General features: G+C 43.5%; 1 protein-coding gene across 1 annotated transcript in view; it reads right to left on the reverse strand.

Moving 5' to 3' along the window:
* DNAH6 (dynein axonemal heavy chain 6) overlaps positions 1–18,681 on the reverse strand; it is a 679,574-nt gene that overhangs the window by 167,888 nt on the left and 493,005 nt on the right. Inside the window, exon 57 of the mRNA XM_063919567.1 lies at positions 12,520–12,684. Coding sequence (XP_063775637.1) covers positions 12,520–12,684 — 165 coding nt within the window. The remainder of the gene's footprint in view (positions 1–12,519; positions 12,685–18,681) is intronic.

The following is an 18,681-nucleotide window of genomic DNA, read 5'->3' on the forward strand; positions in this document are numbered from 1 at the left end:
GCGTATTAATCGCTCGTGCGAATAGTTATGGACATAAGAAGTTTATGTCCATTTCTACTATTTACTCATACTCAGGTATGCGGCGGGAAACCTAGTTCCCCACCCACCTGAGCTGTTTGAAATCGTCACAGCCCACCTGTATGAATCAACCTATGACCTTTTGTTATGATGCAGGGCCGAATTCCGACGTCCAATGGACAATGGGATTGTAGGGACCATTAGATTGCATTGTGTGTGGGGCATAAATAGGCAGGCCGACCACATCCAGCTCTCACTCTTCAACGGTTCTCATTGCTGAAAATCGGGTGCTGGATGTCCAGGCGCACGCGATCGTTTACCCTTGTGCGTAAGTTTCTCTCCGTAATCATTGTCTTTCTGTGAGCCATTTCTCTCATATATATCTCTCTCTCTCTCTCTCTCTCTTCTCCTTCTCTCGTATCTCCCATTGAATAGTATTGTATTGTATTAGATCAGCATAGTATTGTATTGTATTTCTTGTATAGTTATTTGGTTAGGAAGTCTCTGTTATATTGTAGTGTATCATTTGTACTGTGATTCTTTTTGCAAGTATAATAGTTATAATACAGATAATAGGCTTTGGACCCTAAACCAGTATCTGTGTATTTTCTCATAGTTTTAAGTGTTCACTTGAGCGTCGGTGACGCTCAAGCAGCTTTGTAGTTAGTCAGGTTACACAAGGTTGCACTTACACCCTGTATTCACATTAAGGTATTCTGTGTATTTCATTAATAATAGGTTTAGACATAAAGGTATAGCGTTGTGAGCGTCTGCGCCGCTGGTGATCTCCTCGTGGTCTCGAGCGTCCGCTACGCCATAGCGAATCATTACGTTAGTCATAGCCAACAGAGTGCTTGTCTGTGATCTCTGGGCCGTGAGCGAACGTGACGCTTGAGCGTCTCGCCTACGGCTGAGCGATCGTTACGCAACTTGCGTACCCTTACGGTACTTCTTAAGTAAACAGCGTACAGTGTTCTTAGACCTCATAAAGGGTTGTATATACGATAAATATTTAGCTTTATCAATTGGCGGCTCGTCCTGTCCTTCACATATCTGCACTAGGTAGATCAGCAGACATTATCCCTCAGCAAAGGGCGGGAGGTTGTCTCGTAGTGCTGACGGGATAAGCGTCTGCTTCGCTTAGATAACGAGTGCTGAAGGAATCCGGGAACCGGAGGTAAGAACAAAACGCTTGTGTTTTTTTTTAAACTGTTTATTTTTCTTCTGTCTTGCGTATATACGCACGCATACATATATATATCTGCACTTCTTTTCCATCTGTGTATTTCATTTGTCGTATATCACCATCCTGTCTGCCAGTTTTTATAGTTGATAGAAAAGTGCTAAAAGAGACTTGCTGTTATTTCATAGTTTAAGAATAGAGGTAATAGTTAAAAGTGTAGACAAACACACAGGTTTGCCTGGGAGATAAGGCAAAGCCAGTGGGGTACGCGGTAGATGATCAGGGATCGTTTACATTGATAAAAGTATATTGTGTTACGGTGGATCTTTGTTTTGCGTACACGTGTCTCTAACAAAGACTAGCGTACGCAATCCAAAGGCCGACGCACGCAGCGTTCATTACGCAACGTAGCGTCCGGTTACGCCCACGTAGCTCAAGTCACGATAAGTTGATTTTTAACGCAACGTGATAAGTAACGCACAGCGGTAAATAGCGCAACAGGCGGTAAATAACGCAAGTCTATTTTTGGAAATCCAAAAATTTAAATTAACAGATCCTGCTCCTAATTGGTAACACAGCTGGGCTGAAGAAAATTTTCTGCGCAGAAATAGAAATAGAAACAAAAGTGTACATATGATGAGTGAGTGTTTTTACAATTTTAAAGGTTGAACCACAAGAAAAGTCGAGTACTCGTGAGGTACATGCGTGTAAGTGACGTGCACGGTGGCTAGGGAGGCATCTCTGGTTAAATACAATTTTGAGCATTAGAGTATAGCAGACCAGGAGGTCATACTGTAACAAGACCAGGAGGTCATACTGTAACAAGACCAGGAGGTCATAACAGACCAGGAGGTCCAGGTACAGCCGACAAGGAAGTCCGCTATACAGTTCACAGGCACAACACCGAAAAGGGTTGGTGCAACACCCATATAGGCCATATAAGCTCTGGCTGAAGGAATTCGCAGTCGTAAGTTTCGATTCCATTGGTCTTTCCGTACATAAGCTTAGTTGTTTGTGTACTGAACGACTGGACCGCACGTAAGTGTGTGCAGTAGTTAGTAATCTGACCTAATACCATTAGAGTAAAGGGGTCACAAACGCTATCTGTACACTCTAACGTGATTTGTGTAATTTTTTTTATTTTAAGGGAAGTTCGCTGCTCACTCAGGAACTATCCAGCAACCAATAGTTACTGGAAAGAGTAAGTGTTCTTCGGATAACCCTCACAGGTTCCAGTAAATAGAGGTTCAGGTCGCAGGGGCCCTAGGTCGAGTACGCCAGCACCATATCGGTGTGATCAGGTCGTATAGGTCGGCGTGGGCGAGTGAGTGGGGTACTCGGTAAACCGCCACCGTCAGCCTATTGTTGGCATTTGGTTTTTCGTAAAGGGTTGGCTAAATAAAGCAACACTTTCGAACTATGGGGGCCACTTGTTCAGGTAGGGGGCGATCAACCTCGGTTCGGGTTGATTCAGTGGTCCGGCCAATTGGGTCGGCCAGGTATATCATGTGTGAGAAATATGGAAGTCACACAGAAACTTTATGTGATGAATGGGAGAGAATGACTGTGCATGACGGGGAGAAATTCCCAAGAATAGGGAGCTTCAGCTCAGAAGTGTTACAAAATTTAAGGAGGAGGATATGTCTCATAAAATCAACAAAGAGACGAATTCAGCATTATGATTATTTACAGTTGTGGCAACAGGAAGGTGAGATACAGAGAGGTTTGGCTCAGGCGGCGGGATCTGGCACTAACAGAAAATTAATTGCCACGGCCCCGCCGCCACCATATATATCAGGAGAGAAGTTGATTACGGAGAAAGACGCACTAAGGTGTAACACAAAAACACTTAGTAACTGTGTAAATGTTAATGATAATGTTAACTCATTAACCCATGCAAGTATTAACCCGTGCAAGTTGTACCCTGTTTTGAACTTTCCTCAGGAGTGTGATCAAGAGGACGAATCGGCAACGATTTCAGCGCTCTCTCTAGCAGCCACCATAGCAGAGACCACAGTAGGCACAGCTCCACCCACGAGATTAGTAAAGGTCCCTAGCGGAGGGATAGGTGAGGTCGTATCAACTGGTAAGTACGGCACCATGCATTATGCTGAAACTATTTCACCACAGCCTGTAGAATCTACACAGAATGAGGTTGTTAGAATCACACCTGTTAGAGTAATAGCAGTACCAAATGGGAAAACAGACGCATCAGGAGCCACTCCCATTAGGAACATCGCCATGTACACTCCATTTTCCCGAATGGAATTAAGGACCATAGTGTCTGAATTTCCTGACCCTAGAAAAGACTTAGTTGCCAGTCAAAAATACATCAGAGACTTAGGTAACACTGTAGAGCCCAACAACAAAGACTGGCAGATATTGCTGAGAGCGTGTTTACCCTCAAATGTCGACGCAACTCAATTTTTAGCTGATTGCGGACTAGATCATGATGTACCTCTTACAGATGTGTACAACCAAGATAATGTGAAAAGAATAAACTTGCAGCTAAAAGAGTATTTCCCAGCAGTAGCTAAATGGAATAAGATATTCTCCATTAAACAGAAGGAGTCAGAGACAGCTGCAGAGTATTTTCACAGAGCATTATTAGAAATGGCAAAATACACAGGTATAGAGGACATTAAAACAGACACAAACCATCGGGAAGTAGCAGTATCGGTACTGATGGATGGTTTAAAAGAGTCATTGAAGACTAGGGTACAGACCACGCAACCTTGTTGGCGAGGTCTGTCTGTGGCTACTTTGAGAGAGACTGCTATTGATCACGACAGAAACATCACTAGACACAGGGAACAACAAGGTGACAAATTAATGTCAGTAAGTATACAGGCTCTGACCACAAGGCAGCCTTTGTTTGTATCACCAAATCCTGTGGGTAAGTCAAGTATGGTTACTTGTTATTCTTGTCACAAACAGGGACACATGGCACGAGATTGTAGAGTAAAGAATCCACGAAACTCATACCAAACCCCTAGACAACGACACGACACACGACATTGGGAGCAAGGTCCGCAGAAACGGAGTTATGAGCCACATACAGGGGAAACAAAAAGATATCCCCCAAACAGAGACTGGCATGCCTCTGGTAGTTCCCAACTATCTCCCTCACAAGTAGTTGCTGCCAGCGGGATTCAGGGAGGTCACCATACCCAATAGGGGTGTGGCCATACCTGTAATCTGCAGCCAGTAAAATTAATTGCCAACCTTGAAAGTGAACCCGAGGTCGCAATCAATGTAGCTGGTAAAACTTTAAACTTTCTTGTAGACACAGGGGCGGCCAAGTCAGTGATAAATTCGACAGTGGGCATGAGAACCACTGGTAGGACAATTCCAGCCATGGGAGTAACAGGAGTAGTCCAGCACTACCCTGTTAGCAAACCAGCCGAGATTACAATAGGGCCTTTGCATACCAAGCATTCCTTTTTGCTGGCTGCATCGGCACCAACCAATCTCCTGGGAAGAGACTTACTGTGTAAAATGGGGTGCGTCATTTATTGTACTCCTGAAGGTGTATTCTTGGACATTCCTGAGAATCACGCTCAGGAAGTACGAGGCATGTTAGACTCCCCATCAAAATTAATGTCACATTCCATTATGACAAATAGGAATCCATCCCAAGTAGAAGAGATGACATCTCAGATACCAGAGTCACTTTGGACAAAAGACGGACAGGACACTGGATTAATGGCAAACGTAGCTCCAGTAGTGGTACAAGTAAAAAATGGTAGGATAGCTCCAAAAATCCCACAATATCCTCTGAAGCCAGAGGTGGAGTTAGGAGTTTACCCAGTAATAGAGCGCTTGCTACAACAGGGCATTCTAGTAAGAACGTCCAGCACTGCCAATAGTCCCATTTTCCCTGTTAAGAAGAGTGGGGGGAGGGGTTACAGGCTAGTGCAGGATCTAAGGGGGATTAACAAAATAGTTGAGAGTCAGTTCCCCGTAGTGCCAAATCCAGCTGTCATCCTAATGCAAATCCCTCCCACTGCCAAATTTTTCACTGTTATTGACCTCTGCTCCGCTTTCTTTTCGGTACCTCTGCACCCTGACAGCCAATATTTGTTTGCATTCACATACAGAGGAGTCCAATACACATGGACTCGGTTGCCCCAAGGTTTCATAGATAGTCCAAGTATATTTTCTCAGGCTTTGCATGATTGTTTACAGTCTTTCCAACCAGACAGTGGATCAGTATTGATACAGTATGTGGACGATTTATTACTGTGTTCAGATTCACTGGAAGCATCTCTGAAGGATACGAAACAGCTCCTGTTTCATCTTTCAGACACCGGACACAAGGTGTCCAAAGACAAGTTGCAATTATGCCAAACTAAGGTAAAATATTTGGGACACTGTCTAACACAAGGACTGAGACACCTGACCGCTGATAGAATCCAAGCAATTAGAGACATGACACTGCCACAAACCCAGCAACAGATCAGGACGTTTTTAGGAATGTGTGGGTATTGCCGTAATTGGATCCCAGGGTTTTCCATATTGGCGTTACCTTTGCAGGAAATGGTCTCCTCAAACAAACCTGATAGGATCTTGCATACAGACGAATCCGAAACAGCATTTGAGAGACTCAAACAGTGCCTAACGCAGGCGCCAGCACTAGGTATGCCAGACTATGGGAAACCCTTTGAACTATACGGAACAGAAAGTGCTGGTTGCGCAGCAGGTGTACTAACCCAAAAACACGGTGATGCCAGCAGGCCAGTTGCATACTACAGCGCTCAGCTAGACACGGTAGCGCGATCCCTCCCCACATGCTTGCGAAGCGTTGCTGCGATAGCATTGCTAGTGACAAAAAGCGAAGACGTCGTGCTAGGCCACAACCTCACAATCCATACGCCACATGCAGTATCAGCCTTATTGAATTCTGCCCAAACCAGACACGTCTCATCAGCGAGGTTTACAAGATGGGAATTGGCACTAATGGCCCCCGTAAACATCACCATAAGGAGATGCAGTGCATTAAATCCTGCAACATATCTCCCAGGTGTGCCTGGTCAGGCACAAAGGGTGGAAGGTGAGAGTGCTGGGGAAGGAGGATTCAATACAAAGGAAGATACACATGATTGTATGGAATATTTGACCCAAAATTTTACCGCAAGGCCTGACATCAGTGACAACCCACTGGAAGATGCAGAACTCACGTTCTACACGGACGGTAGTTGTCACAGACAGTCAGACTCGGGAGACTTGTGTACTGGATACGCAGTCGTAGATGACCAAGACACCATAGAAGTGGAACCGCTAGGCCCACCTCACTCAGCCCAGGTTGCTGAACTGGTCGCCCTAACCAGAGCATGTGAATTGGCTAAGGGTAAGTCAGCCAATATCTACACCGATTCTAGATACGCATTCGGGGTAGTCCATGATTTCGGAGCCCTATGGCGTCTCAGAAACTTCATGGCGGCCGCTGGTACACCGGTAGCGCATGCAACTCACATAAAAAGGCTTCTAACAGCGATACAGGAACCCGACAGAGTGGCTGTTATCAAATGTAAAGCACATACATATAGCCAAGACCCGGTATCACTTGGTAACAGCCGAGCAGACGAAGCTGCTAAGTTAGCAGCTGCTACCCCCATACAGACAGACACCACACAACTGATGGTATTTAATACCATCAACACACAGAAGTTGTGTGAGATGCAGAATTTGTGTTCCACACAGGAAAAGGCAGTCTGGAAGGCAAAGGGATATGGCCAGGAGTCCTCAGGGCTCTGGACGGATGGACATGGTAAACCAGTGGCCCCCAGGACATACCTTCCATGTCTGGCTGAAGCAGCTCACGGGCTGACTCATCTAGGCAAGGAGGGGATGTGCAAATTGGTAAGAGCATACTGGTGCGCCCCAGGATTCTCCTCTCATGCGGGTAAAAGAGCAATGTCATGCCTTACCTGTCTGAGAAAGAATGTTGGAAAAGCAATACCTACAGAACCATCCCATATCCCACCTGCCGGCGGCCCTTTCCAGGTAATACAAATTGACTTCATTCAATTACCCCCATGTCGAAATTTGAAATATGTACTTGTTTGTATAGATGTTTTCTCGAATTGGGTCGAAGCATTTCCAGCAGCTACAAATACCGCTATGTTTACAGCTAAGAAAATTGTGCAGGAATTTGTATGTAGATATGGTATCCCTAGAATCATTGAAAGTGATAGGGGTACCCATTTTACAGGTGATGTCTTTCAAGGAATGTGTAAATTAATGGGTATTGATAGCAAGCTGCACACTCCGTACCGTCCACAGGCGAGTGCGAAGGTCGAAAGAGTGAACAGCACTATTAAAAATAAATTGAGTAAAGTGATGGCAGAGACAGGATTGACATGGCCAGAAGCTTTACCCATTGTATTGTACAGTATCAGAACCACTCCCAGGTCCCCTCTTAATCTGTCCCCTTTTGAAATCTTGTTTGGTCGACAACCGCATGTCATGATTAACCCTCAGGATGATTTGAAATGTAACAATGAAGTAACTGTAAAGTACTTGATTAACATGAGTAAACAGTTGAGGAATCAAAATGATAATCTGAAGTTGGTGATTCCTGATTTACCAGATAGTAATTGTCATGACATTGAACCTGGGGATTATGTAATGATACGAAATTTTCTACGCTCAGGTTGTCTTATTGATAGATGGGAAGGACCATACCAGGTCTTATTGACTAGCACCACAGCATTGAAGGTTGCTGAGAGAGAGACTTGGGTCCATTCATCCCACTGCAAAAAGGTTGCTGATCCAGAGAAGTCCCGTGATAAGGAACAGACGGTAGAGGTTGTATCACTGGAGTGTCTGTTCCAGGAGGACTGAGGCGGCACCTGAGCCTTGAAGACCGAAAGCAGTTGTTGACCCCCTTCTCCCTTTTATTGTTTTCTCCACTTCCCATCCCCCTCTCCCTTAAAAATTTCTTTTTCCCCCTTCTCATTCTTCTCTATTTCCTCCTCAAAGATGGACTTGCCCCAAGAGACTGTGATCCGGATTTTGATGTTAACCATGATGTTGACCAGAGCAGTCTGTTCCGGCGAGAGTACCATAGAGGTCGAGAGAGGTTCTGGAATGGGTTCCGATTATGATGATGGAGGCGCAGTTTTCCAAGATCAACCAAGCCAACAAGCAAAGGCGAGTATCAGAAAACGATCCGATAGAAGAAATTGTGATGGATTGTTAGCTGAAGAAAACTGTATCTGTAGGCTCTGTGACAATTTGATTGAGGATGGGTGCATAAAGAAATGCCAATCCAGTTTTAATATCCATATGGACCGGCATCCATTGAGTGACTATCACTCCTTAGTGGGTAACGTATTAAACCAAACAGATTGTTGGGTATGCTCTCAAGTACCTCAAGGCCATAGCAAATCAGGGCTAGTGCCATTTCCTTTAACGTTAGGGGAGGTACTTGAGCTAAGTGGTGGGAGACCGGTGGACCGGAGGTTTAACATCTCCAGCCCTCCTAGTTTGAAGCTCCACCAATACCATGTGGATAGGTCCCTCTTATGTTTTAATATCTCCAATCCCCGTAAGCCGGGAAATTGGGAAGTGTCATGGAGCAACCTTACCATGACCTTTTCACACCGAGCAGATAGAATGCCTACAGATACAGAGCTTGTACGCCACATAGCCAGTAGAGGAAAATCTTTCCGGTATCGATATACCTTAGGAAATAGGATTACTAGAGTTGGAGAAGTATCACCAGGATACTGTGCACATATCGTACAAACCGATACGTGCATTAAGCAGATGGAAGAATTAGGGTCAGGAGAATTCACCTGGAAGGTGTGTAATATGGTAATGTCCTTCTCTGTCCCATATGTTCTCCCCGATGATGCATATTTCATATGCGGGAGAAAGGCGTACAAGTGGCTTGCCCCAAACTCTGAAGGATTGTGTTATATTGGAAAAGTATTGCCTGAAGTGATGACTGTTACACATGACAAAATGAAGGACATACACCGTGGTGCCCAAGCTCCTTATACTCACACTCATTACGAGCACCGAGTTAAAAGACAACTGTCAGAAAGGTTAGAGCACCCGGCCTCTGATCTTATCCATGAATCCACCGGGATTCAGGTTCTGGTAGCGTTAGATTTCACTCGCACCGCTCGAGGAGTGATGAATTATAGATACATTTCCGCACTCGCCAATTTGTTAGATAATATCACTGAAATGTATGATGACACATTCAGATACACTGGAAGAGAACTTCAAGCTTATAAAACAGAACTAGTTCAGCATAGGATGGTTCTTAATTATCTTACAGCAGTAACAGGCGGATATTGTGTTACATTGGCAACACAGTACGGCATAAAGTGTTGCACGTATATCACCAATAGCACCGAGGATCCGGTAGAGGTCATAGACCAAAAGATGGACGATATTCTCCAATTGAAGTGGGAATTTCGTCGAAAACACAATCTCACCCTTGCTGCTGTAGGTAATGAGCTGACTGGTTGGGTGTCATGGTTGAACCCGCGAAATTGGTTCTCCGGTTTAGGAGACTGGGCTCAAGGAGTCATAATGGATGTTGGAAAGTTCCTCCTATGTATCTTAGGTGTTGTTATATCTATTGGATTGATATTTAGATGCGGGCAGGCTTTAATGAGGTGCAAACAAAGTACAAAAGTGATGAGCTTGAGGAGTGAGGAAACTGTAATTAACCTGGATTTGATTTATGACCCAATGATAGAAACCAGGATGTGATGAAAATGCGATTATACGGTCCGTTTCTTTCACCTGTTTTTCTGCTTTTCTCCAAGATACAAAGACCCCCTTGGACGAGGAAGTTGACGAGACGCTATACAGACAACAGACAAGCACCAAAGATGAAGTTTTGACAACCTATGATATGGACACTTGATGAACTTTGCCATGGATCCCCAGTTTCCCTAGTATTTTTAAACTCACGCTAGCCCAACATTTTTGTAAATCTGATGGCACTGACAAAGCTATTTGCTCATGCCCAAGGAGCAATACAGCGCAAAGAAGACGACTCTCAACAGATACCGAACAAAACTTCAACAACAGATGTACATTTCCCTGACATAGAATACCACCGCATCTACCGTAATTATGTCTTTTCTTCATTTCTACAACCCTCAGGTAATGACACACATAGTCGATAGGGAATACAGGCACAGATATCAGCAACCACATACTTCCCCCATTCATGTATCATCAACTAAAATGTGCATCCCCATTTTGTTACAACTGAAAGCCGAAATGAGCTCGGTAAAGTTTGACAGCCCATCCACAGACCTGTACCACGGGATAAGAAGGAATTCAAATGTATACTTCGCAATACCTCGAAGCTTGATTTACCACACGTACGGCACGATGATACATGACCCTCCAAACATGGACTCATACACACATGCTTCTGCTTTCTCACTAGGTCATACCCTCTTCACACCTACTCCTCTCTTCTTCCTCACCCAACCATGGAAATGAATTAACCCCTGACATATATTTTTCTCCTTTTGAAATGTTTTCAGGAGGTGGCAGTTATTATTGACTGCCAAAGGGTGGACTGTCAAAGTCAGAAAAATATCTCTATGCACACTTCCATATTTCCACCTCACACAGGTCCGTGCTGCGCATGCGTACGCTCTCCCGTACGTGCGCATACCCGCAATAGCGTGCACCCGCGGGCGCACGGTATGCGTATTTACGGTAGAGTTTATGTAATCGTAGCGTGCGACTCATTCGTTACATATTTTCAGTAATAATGTAGTTTGTAGATCATGGTCCCTTTGATAGATTCTGAAAGTTTGGTTAATATAGAATGTCCCTGAGCTGAGGAATCCCTCTTTGTATCGTAGGAAGGGTCTAACAGGAGTCATGCAGTAGTGTTTGGTACCCATCGGAAGAGTATTTAAATAGCAATATTCCGGTGTTGGTTTGGAGCGTATTAATCGCTCGTGCGAATAGTTATGGACATAAGAAGTTTATGTCCATTTCTACTATTTACTCATACTCAGGTATGCGGCGGGAAACCTAGTTCCCCACCCACCTGAGCTGTTTGAAATCGTCACAGCCCACCTGTATGAATCAACCTATGACCTTTTGTTATGATGCAGGGCCGAATTCCGACGTCCAATGGACAATGGGATTGTAGGGACCATTAGATTGCATTGTGTGTGGGGCATAAATAGGCAGGCCGACCACATCCAGCTCTCACTCTTCAACGGTTCTCATTGCTGAAAATCGGGTGCTGGATGTCCAGGCGCACGCGATCGTTTACCCTTGTGCGTAAGTTTCTCTCCGTAATCATTGTCTTTCTGTGAGCCATTTCTCTCATATATATCTCTCTCTCTCTCTCTCTTCTCCTTCTCTCGTATCTCCCATTGAATAGTATTGTATTGTATTAGATCAGCATAGTATTGTATTGTATTTCTTGTATAGTTATTTGGTTAGGAAGTCTCTGTTATATTGTAGTGTATCATTTGTACTGTGATTCTTTTTGCAAGTATAATAGTTATAATACAGATAATAGGCTTTGGACCCTAAACCAGTATCTGTGTATTTTCTCATAGTTTTAAGTGTTCACTTGAGCGTCGGTGACGCTCAAGCAGCTTTGTAGTTAGTCAGGTTACACAAGGTTGCACTTACACCCTGTATTCACATTAAGGTATTCTGTGTATTTCATTAATAATAGGTTTAGACATAAAGGTATAGCGTTGTGAGCGTCTGCGCCGCTGGTGATCTCCTCGTGGTCTCGAGCGTCCGCTACGCCATAGCGAATCATTACGTTAGTCATAGCCAACAGAGTGCTTGTCTGTGATCTCTGGGCCGTGAGCGAACGTGACGCTTGAGCGTCTCGCCTACGGCTGAGCGATCGTTACGCAACTTGCGTACCCTTACGGTACTTCTTAAGTAAACAGCGTACAGTGTTCTTAGACCTCATAAAGGGTTGTATATACGATAAATATTTAGCTTTATCAATAGGTTACACATTTTGATTGCAGGAACTTGAAGGTACATATAGTTGATCTGAATCTGAGTATTTGGACATACTGTACTAAGGTTAACATGAAATTGCATTATGTATTACATTATGATTATTTGATGAATACCGTGCACTATTGAATTATCTTGACTGTATATACAAATAGTAGCTGAATCACACGGCCTGCATCAGAAGGCTTTTCATAATTCAGTTTTAACCAAGTCTTGATATCATAATTGAAAAACTAACCTGCAGGACATACTGTATTACTACAGTAAAATCACAGATCATTCTCATTTAACGTCACACTGATGAATGTACAATGGCTGTTTTTTCTTACCTCGGGAAGATAATGTGGATTTGGCATTTTCGTTGTCATATAGAACCTAAAATTCTTGTCATAATCAATGTCAGAGTCTCCGAGGCGAATTAGCATTCTTCCGCCTGACACAAAGGTCTGCTTCAGAAGAACTGGCTCCAGAGCAGGATCCAAACTTTCTTTCAGCTTTAGTAAAGAAGAAAAAAAAAGGTAAAATCTACAGCATATAATTAAATTTAGCTTAGTCCAAATGATTATAAACTTTGCAGGGAATTAATGTTGGAAAGAATATTGTATTGACTTAAAGGCAGACACTGCGGAATCTCTGAGAACCAACTAGACAACACAGCACCCTGCTCCTCCTCAGGAGCACTCCCGTGGTGGATAGCATCTCCAGTTCCTAAGACTGGGAGTACAGAATTGTGTAATGAGATTATAGCACTGCGCCAAACTCCCAACCTATCACTGACACGGAGGAACGATAAGCAGCTTTACGGGTAAGAAGCAGTCGGCTGCTTCTCCATGGTAGCAGACGGTGCCCGTTTGGTGTTAAAATATACCTAACCATTAGCTTCCGAGGCAACTGACTAGACTGCCTAATGATACAGGCAACTCTGCTTAAATTTGCACACATTCCTAAGGTAATAAGCTGCTGCATATTTCCTGATTTTTGTGGTTTGTATTTAGTTATCCATATGCAGAATACAATATGCCGTTTATAGCTCTAACGCTGTAAATGAATTCTGGTTAAAACCTAAAACGTGCAACAAAATCACTGGAATAGTGGTGGAAGGCAAGTATTTTTTCCCCAGGTCTCTTACCAATAGCGTCTTACACACTGGGCGACGGCAGCAATTTGAACAATGAACAATCTGAATGATGATCGTTATCGTCCAAATTGTATTGCACTGAAAAACGATGGGAAACCAACGATGAACAACCATTGGGACGCACATCGTTCATCATTGGTGCCTACACACTAAATGATATGAACGATATATCGTTAATTTCTGAGCGATATTGTTCATATCCCCCGTCGCCATTGCCCAGTGTGTAGGGTGCTTATGTGTTTTAAAACCCCAAGAATATTGTGTTGGTTCTGCTGACAGCTTTTGGCTTTTGGTAAGAACCGGATTAGGGTCCTGGAGCTGGATATGAGAAGTGAGGGCAGGTTCCCCATCCATTCAGGCCCAGTTCAGGTTTGGTTTGAACTATTAGCTTAACAAAAGGCTAATTAGGACTTTCAGCTGGAGATGTGTGTTAAAAGTCTGCCGGCCTAATCAGCTGTCTCTGACACTGCTTAGGGAAAAGAAGGGACTATGGAGTCTCTGTGAGAGAAACCTGCTCTTGAAATCCACTGTGCGGTGCTTGGTAAAAACTACTTGTATTGTTTTTTTAGTGAGTTACTGTAGTGTTATATTGTGTATAGTTAGCACCAGATGCAAAGGTATTTATTTTGATGTTTATTTTTGTTTCTCTGCACAATAAAACTGGCTGAGGCCAGTTGCACCAAACCAACCACCTTATGTAATCTCTCAGCTGCCGCACACTGACAACTACACTAAGAGATGGTACCTGTTCCCCTGATCATGTTACACATGGTGGAGAATTAGCTGCATGATCTGAGTATAAGTGAAGGGAGCAGCAGTTTGAGAGCCCTGCAGAAAGCAGGTCTGTGACTGACTGGACTGAAGCTAAATACATTGCACAGTGTAAAAATGCAGGTGCGATATTCTGCAGAGGCTTTTTCACAGTGTGACATGCTGGGAGTTGTGGTACCTCACACACAAAAGCAAGTCCAAATGGTGCTTTGGCTGCACAATTGTGGAAACCTATACAGTTAAAGAGCCAGACCCACTCTTTTGCAAACCAGTACTGATACATGTCCTGGGTGAAAGTGGCGACAAAATTGCTGAAAAACCCGACAACATGGAGGACGTAATTAAAGCCTTGCTACAAGTGACAGCAGTGTAGCAGGAAGCCACCAGGGTCCAGCAAGAAGCTACCAAGCAACATAAACTGGAGGTTGAGGAGAAACAAAGGCAACAGCACCAGGAAAGTGAGATTCTTAAAGAGGTGGTGCAGCACCTCACAACACGGCCTGAAATGCTTCCCAAATGTCCCAACTAAACTAGTTCCAGCTCCATACGGGCTAATAATTTCCTTTAAAAAATTAGACTGATGAAGTGGAGGCGCATCTGACCACGTTTTATAGGATGGCTGAGCGGGAGAGTTGGCCTAAAGGACAGTGGACCAGCCATCTGGCACCCTTCCTCTCAGCCGAGCCCCAAATAGATTACTTTCATTTAAGCACTGCAGATGCTTTGGACTATGAAAAATTAAAACCAGAAATTCTTACTCGCCAGGGAGTTATCCTGTCGGTCCAAGCACAACATGTGCATCACTGGGTGTACTATATGGTCAAACCTCCCCACTCACAAAGCATGACCTCATCCCCTTGACCAAAAAATGGCTACAACCAGTCCCATTAACTGGTTCCCAGATGGTGGAAGGATTTGTCATGGACCATTATTTGAGTTTCCTGTCCATGGCTTTGCACAAGTGGGTGAGCCATGGGGATCCTAAGACAGCTGACCAGCCAGTGGCAATAGTGGAAGGTATACTGCAGCCGCCTCTAGATAACAATGCAGAGAAGAAAAAGAAATTGGATATAAATGGGTGCACTCTCTGTCCCCTTATATGAATTATTGTTTTAAATTAATTTTATTCATTATGTCAAAAACAGGCATCAGTAGAACACCCCATTAACAGCCTGTAGGGCTTTAGATTGTTTATTAATTTCTAATTAGCCTGTTATAGGCTAAGTAAGCGAAGTATGAAAGAAAATTAGAAAAAAAGAAAAAAGTGAAAGAAATTTATATATTTGTGAATAAAGTGTTTAAAATTATTCCGTGTCACGTACCTTCTTATTGTTTTTATTTCTGCATGACATTCCTTTATATTATTTTATTCGTAGTTTCTTTACTATAGAGACCAATGTTTATATTGTATACAGTGCTTATAGCCACACACTGTTTGATTAGTACCTGATAGCAATATAGTTTTCAGTTATTTCTATGAAGTGTTTAGAACTTTTCAAAAACATAACACTTGATTGCTACTTTGTTACAGTATAGCCAGTGAAAGTCCTATGGCTGGTAACAAAGTTAACATTCAATGAAAAAAGTATTTGCATGAGAAAAGAGGTTGTGTGAGCCTTTTATTAGTAATTGTAGTTGCCTGTGTTCATGTACCATTGAGATTTAAGGAGAGTATATCTGCCTCAATACATATCTGATTATGGCTTTTTACCACAAAATATTAAACTAAAGCCCTGTACCAATTTTGATTTTTAGTATGCTTGAGAGCGTATCTCCAAGAAATAAACCATTTAATTGTTTGTGGTATCAATCATGGCCACTGATAAATACGTGGTTCAAAATAGAGATATGGAAAATGAAAACAGTGCCTTTATGGGGAGAGAGATAATAATGGACCTGTCACTAGGGAGGCCAATCCCGGGATTGGAAGCTCCAATCCCAGGGATTGAGGGATCAGCGTTGAGTGTCCTCAGTACGCTCAGGCGCTGCCCGGCTTCCTCCAAGCGGCTCCCCAGTGCAGCAAGAGGTCACGCTGCGCCGTCATACGCTGCTGGAAGCAAGGAGGAGATGTGTCCCACCCGCCCGCCCCCGGTGTATGGTGAGTGTTTTGTGCGGGGTGGGCGGGGCGAGGGGGGCAGCCACACAGAGAATCGCCACTCCCGGGGATCCCGGGAATCCCAGGATTGACCATTTTTCAATCCCGATACCTGGGATTGAAAAAATGGCCCGGGATTGGCCTCCCTACCTGTCACATATGTTTGTCTTAGGTGCTTGCGGTAATACAGTAATTAGGTTTTGACAGGATGTAACAATCTTGTCATATATTCCATTTATCCACAAATCTTCTGTGTGACATGAAAATGTGATTATCTGGTCAGGATAATCTCCCTTTTATAATTGTTAGGTCACCGCTTTCTTGTGTTCTGTTCTTTATTAATAGGTCCCACAGTCACAATAAAATGTATACAATTAAATCACAAAAAAATTAGCAGAACTATATTTCTCTTTGATATTATACTAATGTAGGAAACTTAGATCATTGCTTGCATACATCCCTGTTTATCTTTGCACTCGATATTGTGGGCGTCCCCACCTCTATGAGCTGTTATGATCGAGCCTGCAATTTAAAGTTATGATCCTAAATAGTTGTACCCGCCGCTGTCTTTAAAAAGACTCTGGTGGTACAGCAGTGAATAGGGTTATGCAGCATAAATAATAGTTTGGAAATGTGCTGTATCATTAATTCTGTCCTAGGATATGACAAGCTGTCCCAATGTGCATTTCGCTCTATACGGCTTCTTCAGGGCCATAGCAATTCATGCAGCCACTGCGACCTGGAGAGCGGCCTGTAGCTTCCTGCCAGTGTGCTGGAGCTGCGCTGGTAGGGAGCTACTCTTCAGGTACAAAAGCATCGCCGCCGTGCAATGCTTTTTTACCTCTGCGGGGAAGGGGGGGGGGGAAGGGGGCAGAGCCAGACATACGGGGTGGACTAGCACTGTGCTGGGCATCCCCCCCCATGTATGTAAATTTAGCACATCTACGATCAAGTCTGAATTACCCCTTATGAGCGCTCGGTCCAAAGATGGGCTAGTGAGGCCAGAATGGTTTCAGCCACCTAAAAGACTTGACAGTCATGTGATTAAATGTTTTAGGTGTGGTATGCTGGGACATGTTGTTGCTAATTGCCCAGTTGTTCAAGAAAACCCATGCAATGTGATGCTGTCTTTGAATATCGCAGAATGTCTTTCTTTGACAGGTTAGCTTATACTATTGCACCTTTGGCTCAGCCCAAAGACCACATGTGTGACATTTTTATGGAAGGTAACCGTATAGACGCATTGTTAGACTCAGGAAGCTTAATTACCCTTGTTAAAGATGGGTTGGTAAATGCTTTAAAGTTCCAGAGAAAAACTGTTGGTACATTGCATATATGGTGACATCTGACATTAATAATAAATAATAGGGAGAGTCTTTCCCAATTTATGAAAATTATAGGAATCTCGTATGATCACAAGTGTAAATGGTATAGAGCCATTAGACCATCCTGGTGATATGCTGGCCGCAAGTGTGAACTCAAAACCCTCAGACCATGTCCTTTTGCTAGCATGGCTGGGGAAATAGTAGACAACGAGGAACAAAATGAAGTACCTCCTCCAGGATAAGGAGAAGCTGTAGAGGGTGTTGAACGTATGCCTAATCTTGAAGTGATTAGATTAGATTAGATAAGAGCCAGAGCAAATATGAAAGTAATAAATGGGGAACCAGTAGATCCTTTTAACAGGCTTACATACCCACACTTGGCCGACTACAAAGAGCTCTTGTACCAAGTGACAAAAAGGAGTGAGGATGCGGAAGAACAGCTCATGGTTCCCCAGCCATATAGGAGAACCGTGTTGGACCTAGATCATGGTCACATCACATCATGACATTTAGGGGCTGAAAGGATTTTGCAGTGGTTCTTTTGGCCCGGGGTGTATAAAGATGTGTCTGAGTACTGTTCTTCCTGTCCCGAGTGCCAGTATCATGTTACGAGACCCCATTTTAAAAGCCCTCTAGTGTACGACACATTTGATTTCATGTTTAAGACCTACTGATTTTACCTTCCCCCTGGATAATCAACTTAGATCGAGTATTCGCTCTTATTGTTCTACTTCTTTAATATACGCACATACCAGGCGTAAGCTAGATCTGTCCAAGCTCGCAATGGGGTTGGCCAAATTGAAGGATACTTTACCTGATACGGATCTTCAAACTATACTTAAATGGCATGTGCTGCTTAATAAATGTTTGGTATCTTCCTCATATGCTGAAATGCATTTAAAAATTCTACATAGGGCATATTACACCCCTCGCCTTAGATTTCTTACAGGTGTTTGTGATGACTCCTTGTGTTTTAAGTGCTCCGCACCTGATGCAGACATAGTTCATTGTCTCTGGACCTGCCCTGTAATTAAAATGCTATGGAAGGACATTGGTGATTAGATCAATGTAAATTTGAATATTCCCGTTACTACTTCCCTAGCTTGGGCCTTTTGGAATCAATATGATGCTCAGTCAACCTCCTTATCCAAAGGTACCAAAT

Source organism: Pseudophryne corroboree, chromosome 1 (assembly GCF_028390025.1).
Source record: "Pseudophryne corroboree isolate aPseCor3 chromosome 1, aPseCor3.hap2, whole genome shotgun sequence".
Taxonomy (NCBI): domain Eukaryota; kingdom Metazoa; phylum Chordata; class Amphibia; order Anura; family Myobatrachidae; genus Pseudophryne; species Pseudophryne corroboree.